This window comes from Echeneis naucrates, chromosome 1 (genome assembly GCF_900963305.1).
Source record: "Echeneis naucrates chromosome 1, fEcheNa1.1, whole genome shotgun sequence".
Classification (NCBI taxonomy): domain Eukaryota; kingdom Metazoa; phylum Chordata; class Actinopteri; order Carangiformes; family Echeneidae; genus Echeneis; species Echeneis naucrates.
Genome location: NC_042511.1, coordinates 11,269,249 through 11,276,942, shown reverse-complemented (window position 1 = coordinate 11,276,942; position 7,694 = coordinate 11,269,249). Strand labels below are relative to the sequence as shown.

Here is a 7,694-nt window from a genome sequence, read left to right as displayed (position 1 = left end):
TGAGACATGAGACACAAATGACCTTTGCTGTCTGTGGTTAAGGGTTCAAAGCCTGTTCACGGTTTTTTGGGAAGTCATCCCTTAAAATGACAGCAAAAAGATGCAGAAGATTCATAAATACAATTATGACTTACCTAAATTTAACCCAAAGAGATATCAAATGGCCATATAGAGTGGGAAAATATTAAAGAAAAATGATCATAGAAATACTAAAGTACACCAAAACTAAACAGTGCATAGCAACCCCCTCCGGGCTTTGGCTCTGTTACATGTAATGTGTAACATTACAGAAGGACCAGATTAGTTGAAGTTCAGTTCAATTAGTGGAGTTTAACCTGTTCACCATCTATTAGGTGAATATTTCTGTATCCAATATCCGTATATGTTGTTGAACTACAGTTTTCAACAAACATTTAAAATGAAATGTTTAGATAACTCCGGCTCTTTGCAGGAGTGGGGACCTTAAACAAGCTCATTCAACTCATTCAAGACATTGTGCATGTTGACACAAAGCTTTTTCAGGACATAACAAAAGAGCCTTCAGCCTCAACTTTGAGTTGAATGACTATGTAATTTCTTACTGTAAGTCTTTTTTGCTCTCCAAGGCCAACATGACTACCAGAGTAGTTGTTCCTTGGAAAAGGGCCTGTTACATCTGCATGTTACTATGTAGAGATCGTCTTCCCTTCATCTCCTTCTCACAGCTGTGTGTTCATGGCAGGAACGGGAACGTGCGCTGAAAATAGACTTTCAGACATTAAGTGCAAGCACCAAAATGTACACATACATGTCTGTGATGCCAGTTGAGACAATGATGTATATTTTATTATATTATGCTATTAAGAGTGCGTACACTGCTTGTGTGTGTGTGTGTGTGTGTGTGTGTGTGTGTGTGTGTGTGTGTGTATGTGTGTGTGAGGCTACATGAGGAATGAGGAAAAGTCAACTTGACGCTCAGTCTGTGTTCATTACATAGACGGGCTTTCTCCAAAGACCTTGCTGGGAAAGAAGTTACACACAAAATAAAAACAAGAATATGATTTCTGCCATTGAAATTATGAATGAGTAAAATTGAAAGCCGGGGGAGCACATACCCATCTGCTCGCTCATCCAACGCTCATCTTCGCCCTCTTTCCTCCTGCCACTTGATGCAGGTATTTCTGCCTCCAGACGTTTAGATTCTGTGATCAGCAGGCATTCCTGCTCCCTGATCCTGCTCAACACATTCAACCAACTGTAGCTTTTACTATCCTCTTATCGTGATTATTATTAATATAACGTTGTTCCCAGCTGTCCTACTCTTTCTCTCTCTCTTTCACTCCCTCGCTATCTGCCACCAGCTTTAACCTGCTCTTTCCGTTTAAAGGGAGCTTTTCTTTGCTATGGTGAAGGAGAGCTTGCTCATAATGGATATTATTGGGTCTCTGTACTGTATTTTGTAAAGATTAGAGGCCCAATCTGTACAAAACGTTCAGATAAAGTCCATTTTGATCTTTGCTCAATGAGTTATGTAAGCTGGTCTGTCTTTTTTATTCAATCGCCTTCACTGCACCTGCCTGTCTCTTGTGTTGCCTGCATTTGGGTCTAATCATTGTAACATTTGACACGCTGGTCTGAAGTGTTTCGTAAGTTTCGAATATTTTATTACATAACAGGTCCTAGACTCACTTAACCAGGCTCAGTTGACCTTGGGTTTACCTGTCCAACTATGAGTCTCTTCAGGCAAAACCAGTTTGATGAGCACAGAGCGAAAACAGACTACAATACTAAAATCCCTCAATTGAAACAACAATGCTCTCTAAAACGTGGTGATTCGTGTGGAACAGCAGGGAGAGCACTCCAAAGGTGTTTCAGGATTCAAGAAATTTGGGTGGATATCCCCCTGCAATGTGTTCATTCATTCATCCATCTTCTACCTCTTATCTGTTCAACTAGAGCCAGTCCCATCACAGGGCCAACACACAGAGACAGGCAGAGGCCAACAACCACTCACACTCAGAGCTACAGACAGTTTAGAGCCACCAGTTAACCCAAACATGATGCCTTTGGACGGTGGGAGTGAAACCTGCAAAGCTCCACACAGAAATGCCCCAGGCCCAGGAATCAAACCCAAAAATATGCCACCATGCTGCCTCTCCAGGTGTGTAACTGAACCAAATTAATTGAGTGTATACCGTGTGTGTGTGTGTGTGTGTGTAAAGTATGTGATGATTCATGATCACACCATTTTATTCCAACTGAATCCAATAAACATACAGCACTGCAGCATCTGAGCAAATAGAAATCTGGTGTAATGTACAACATAGTCTCTTTATTTGCACATAACAGCCTTTATTTTGATTTATTTTTAATTCAATAATTTTCCATTAATTTTATTCACATTGTCTCAACTTATTATATCCATTTGAGATGAGTCTGATGAATATCTATACCAATGAATAGCCAAATGATTAGAAACTAAAGAAAAATATGACCCTAACTTCATTACAGTATATGGTACAACAATAAACACAAATTAACTCTTTCACTGAAAACTAAAATCACAATGACATAAATCTGATATGAAATGAGCGAGTTTTTCCTGATTTGTGACAATTTATTAAAGTTAGATTAGAATATATAAGGTCTAAGCAGAAGCAGAACTACTGCTGCCATAGTTGCCTTTGTTGCTCAATATGGCTGACCTGAAATATAACTGAGGTGTCATATTAGAAGAAGGATCTTTAACGATAACACTTTAAGGGCCGTCATGTTCTCAAGCCAATCTGATCAGAAATATCACTAACTGTACGACACATATAAACCCTATAAACCCTAAAGTTAGCAGCATCCCAGCTTCTGCAGAGACAAAACATAGAAACATATACTATTTTATATGCCACAAAAGTATGTGTATCCACACACACACACACACACACACACACACACACACACACTGATATGACGCATACGAATAAATACACAAAGTAAGAAGCTTATGGACAAAGAGGTCTGAGGTTTGGTTTCCAGAGCTAGCTACATGTTTGCAGGTCACCAAAGAGGCCAAGAATCACATTTCTTTTGACTGAGAAGCTGACAAGCAATTTTTTTTTTTGTTTTGTGTGTGTGTGTGTGTGTGTGTGTGTGTTTTTCATAAAATACAAACAGTATTAAAAATGATTACAACAGACTGTTGCACAAAACGGAAGAAAAGATGTTCATCAATCACAACATCTATTTCATTTAAATGAACTGTTGAACTGTGAAGCCCAGTTTACCAAAATAAAGATATCTAGTACCTGCAGAAAAATCTTCTCCACTGCCTTTAGATTGGGCCACAATGGTGTTTTTGGTTTTTGAAAGTAAAAACATTCTTATGTAACAGACAAACAGGAAGTGAGATTAATGGGGGGTAAATGTTCCTGGGTCCATTCAGGAGTTTCAATGATTGCTGATAAAAAGGCTGAAAAGGCACTTATGTCATATGGCTGGATGGTAAACAGGTGAATTTTACATCCAGGCAAGTAAAATATTCATGAGGTTATCTGACCGATGTGAGCCATCAATGCTGCAATGCATTAAGAAGGAGCGCGAATGTTTGTTTAAGGGAAAAGCCCAAGATTGTCTCTGCTGCGAAGCATCAGTGTTTTCCATTTTTAATCAGCTAATCCAACCTGCCTGCTTTGTCAGACTATTGTGTGTTTTCTGTTTTCCGACATCTGGAGTTTGTTGGCTGCTGTTCCTATGTAGCTGCGCAGGCAGAGGAGGTGGGCGTGGTCAGGGCTGTGGTGGTGGGAGGTTCAGGACACATCACGATGTTGTTGACCACGGAGGCTACTGTGGAGGTTATTGGGCTGTTGGTGGGTCCGACCGCTGGGCAAGAGGCTGGAGACTGACTGGTGGGGCTGAAGTGGTGCAGGTCGGCTGCTGTGTGCAGGGCAGGGGAGTCTGGAGAGTGAGGAGAGATCTTCAGAGAGCAGGAGGAGAGCCATAAAAAAACAAGTCGAGGAAATAAATATCAAAAGCAAGAGGAACATGCCAGGAAAAACAAGAGGAGAGGGTTAATTCAATTTACACAGATGAAAGTAATCCAGTGAAGATTTCTTTTCTTTATTCAACCCTCTCTTTGGCCTAACGAATTAAATGTAGCAAGGTTTAAAATATTTATGCGATTCAGTCGTAAAATGTGTCTCTTTCCATCTCTGGACAGAAGAAGATGAATTTAACGTGGATGAATAGTTGATCATTTGGGCTCTAACATATTTTCGGTGACTTTTGAAGGAAGGTTTGATAGTTTTAACGGCCTTGAGTGGGAGAGTCTCGTCAGGGCTCCTCTGTCATTCTAAGTTATCTAACTCGTCCCTATGAAGCCCACACACTGCACAGACTGAGCCAAAGCTTTTCTTCCCCAACCACACCGCAGTTCCAACACACCAACACACACCAAAGCTAACAATATCATAAACTTGCACTCTTGCCTTCAGAATTTTTCCAAGTCATTGCTTCCACTGAAGCATTAACCTGCCAGCCTCCAACACACACAAAATGTATCAGCTTTGGCAGTCCACATCTGAATTAAGTTGTGTGTGTGTGTGTGTGTGTGTGTGTGTGAGTGTGTTTGTTGCTGCACTAAATGTAAAGCCTTCTTTTTTGTACACACATAGTAACAAGCATCCCAGAGAGAGAGAGAGAGAAAGTACCTGGCTGCTCTGAGAATCATGGTAGACTTGGTTTCGGGGGGACAGCAGGACACAGTCCTGTGCTGTGGTCTTCTCAGTGCGTGGGGCACTGGGATCACCATCATCTACACCATTAGCCTTGCACCTCATAATCTTCACACGCAGGACCTGCAGTGCCACAAAGACAATGATCTGATCATTGACAAGAAAATAGTCCGTTTCGGACAAACAAAACGCTAAAATCACACAAAGCTAAAATTGCTATGCTTCAAGATTCACATGTGTAAAAAAACGCTTTCATGTTTACTTTCCATATTTTAGTAACTAATAAGTGTTGGAACAGTTTTTGGGAGCATGTTTGAAGTGTATTTTAAAATCTTTGGAAACTTGCAGAAATGTTCTCGTTTGAGGTGTTAGCAAGGGAGAGCAAAGTAAATGAACCCAGACCGAACTCAGAGTCGGTGCTAAGATGCGTTTGAGCTGCTCTGCTGGACGAAGTGTGCATCGACTGAACACATGACAAGAAACGTTCCCCTGAATTAGCTCGGAGATAGTTTTGATACCCAGGACTCATTCAGCCTACTTTTCTGAAACTCTGTTTGAAATTGTCGGACAGGAAGCCATAGAGCACTGGATTGGCGCAGGAGTTGGCGTAGGACAGGATGACAGCAAAGAAGTAGATGCCCGCGGTGACGCTGGACTCTGGGATGATGACGACCAGGTTGACCATGTTGATGATGAAGAAGGGCAGCCAGCAGAGCACAAACACCACCACGATCACCACCACCATCCGCGTCACCTTACGTTCAGAACGGCGACGCTTGGGGAAGCCTGCCCGAGCCCTCGAGGATTTCACCTGCAGGGAGAACCCCGAAGTTTGATTATAATGATGGGATGAACGCGAGAGCCATGAGGACGATGGAAATCATCGTTATGTGATGACACATGACAGCATAATTTTATACACGAGCTTTACATATACAAACTTATACACCTTGATCACGATAAGGAGGTAGCAGAGGCAAATGATGAGCAGTGGTCCAAAGAAGCCCACTGTGGCAGTGTAGAGAATGAAGGCTGTGGACCACACGTCCTTCGGTTCAGGCCAGCTCATGTTACAGGAATTGAATGTTTCCTAAGAGGAAATGAAATGAGCATATTGTGAAATTTAAATGTTGAAGGAAAACGCTTCAGCAAAGACTTCGGTGTGATCTTCTCAGACAGTGAGAGACAAACATTATACACGAGGACGTTCAAAGAAATAGAAATATAAACGATTTAGTCTGCTTTTGATCATTTAAAAGACACATGCTTTACATTGGTGATGACTTGGTGCTTCGTCCTGTTGTTGAAACCTCCTGTCCTTCAGCAGCGCGCTTGTCAGAAGTTTTTTTTTTTTTAGCTTACAAGTTCAGCATCTCGGCAACTCTTTCCACCACAATAATACTTTTTATTATTATTTATTTATTTGAGCATTTGGGCCAGCGCCACAAGCCGTGAATACAACATGATATCTGATTCTGAAAATGCACTTTTAGGCATCCAGCAGACAAGAAACATCTTTTGCAATTTGGGAATATGTCACCATATGTAATTCCAATTTACACTTCTTTTCGCTCCACGTTTGGTCACTACCAACCCATTCAGGGAGCTATCTGCTCCTAAACAATCCACTATGGTCGCCAGCTTTGTTCATTTATTGTTTGCTGTCGGTAACAGCACCTAAAGCCTTGCTGTTGTGGGGCAGTGAGCGTGAACAATTATTATTTAAGATATAAACAGGTTACTGGGTCCTCTTTTCTACTAATTGGCAAGAAAGAGAATAAGAGAATATATTTGTGTTAACATATATTTTTATATTTTAATTGATTGGTGGTCCTTTGAAGAGTTGCATTGTTAATTTAAAATGAATAGAGAGCTCACTGTGTCTTCTGGTCCTGGTTTTGAAAGGAACCGATGGAAACCTGTCCTCTCTGAGAGAGAGAGAGAGAGAGAGAGAGAGAGAGAGAGAGAGAGAGAGAGAGAGAGAGAGAGAGACAGTGGTATCCAGGAAGGGGCTGTTTACCTGGACATCAGAAAAAATGACCACCGGCAGGACCACTACAAAGGACACCACCCACACGACCGCGCTCACCACCTTGGCCACCCTGGGGTGCCTCCACTTGGTGCTGCGGATTGGGTGGACCACGGCCAGGTACCGATCGATGGACATGACAGTCAGGCAGAAGATGGACGTGAACTGGTTCATAGAGTCCGCGGTCATGACCACGCGACACAGGAAGGAGCCAAAGGGCCAATAGGAGAGCACATTCTGGGTGGTGACGAACGGGAGGCCGATGATGTAGAGCTCGTCGGCCACAGCCAGGTTCAGGATGTAGATGTTGGTGACAGTCTTCATCTTGGCGTAGCGCAGCACCACGTAGATGGCCAGAGTGTTTCCGGTGAGGCCCACTATGAAGACCGTGAGGGAGATGATCGCGGTCAGCAGGGTGCTGCTGCCCTGGAAGGGGACGCTCTGCGCGGACAGGTTGGAGGAGATGTTGAAGGAGCGGGGGTAGGAGAAGAGGAAGGACGGGGGGGTTGCTGCGGAAGAGGACTCCAGGTCCGAGGAGAGGGCGACAATTTGAGTCTGGTCTTGGGGCTCCATTGTAGCTATTTTTAAAGAAATGATCGGGGAAGGTGAAGCCCACTTGTAGAAATGTTTCCTCCAGTTTAGAACAAAGTATTCCTGTTTGCCTCGATAGTTTCCATGCGTACTTTGGAACAGATCAGAGAGAGGAGAGTCAGCAGACCCCCGCACTTAAAAACGAAGAACAGCAGTGTAGAGAGTCTGGTTAACAATTTTGGTTGTCCGAAGAGAAAGTTGTGTAACCATGCCGTCTAGATTTTACGCAACAGTAGTTATCGCGGAGAGATTCGTAATTACGCACCAAAAACCTCAGAGCCAGGATGACGGGGTGTTGTCGTTGTCACATCTCCGACGTCCTCTGCGGGTTGGTTGGTGTCGTTTTATACCGACTGTCACTGTGAAGACAC

At 42.9% G+C, this 7,694-nt stretch overlaps 1 protein-coding gene across 1 annotated transcript; it reads right to left on the bottom strand.

Annotated features, from left to right (window-relative positions):
* Positions 1 to 3,721: 3,721 nt before the first annotated feature.
* LOC115056598 (somatostatin-like receptor F_48D10.1) lies at positions 3,722 to 7,305 on the bottom strand. Its single transcript, XM_029523196.1, has 5 exons — positions 6,724 to 7,305; positions 5,653 to 5,793; positions 5,242 to 5,514; positions 4,640 to 4,826; positions 3,722 to 3,927 (listed from the first exon to the last, which is right to left on the bottom strand). The coding sequence occupies exons 1-5, from the start codon at positions 7,303 to 7,305 to the stop codon at positions 3,722 to 3,724; spliced, it is 1,389 nt and encodes a 462-aa protein (XP_029379056.1).
* Positions 7,306 to 7,694: the final 389 nt, after the last annotated feature.

Coding starts and splice junctions, on each gene's coding strand:
- LOC115056598 (XM_029523196.1), bottom strand. CDS start 7,305: ATGGAGCCCCAAGACCAGACTCAAATTGTCGCCCTCTCCTCGGACCTG. Junction 5,515..5,652: donor ACCTCCTTATCGTGATCAAG/GTGTATAAGTTT, acceptor TTCTCCCTGCAG/GTGAAATCCTCGAGGGCTCG. Junction 4,827..5,241: donor TCAAACAGAGTTTCAGAAAA/GTAGGCTGAATG, acceptor GTGGCACTGCAG/GTCCTGCGTGTGAAGATTAT.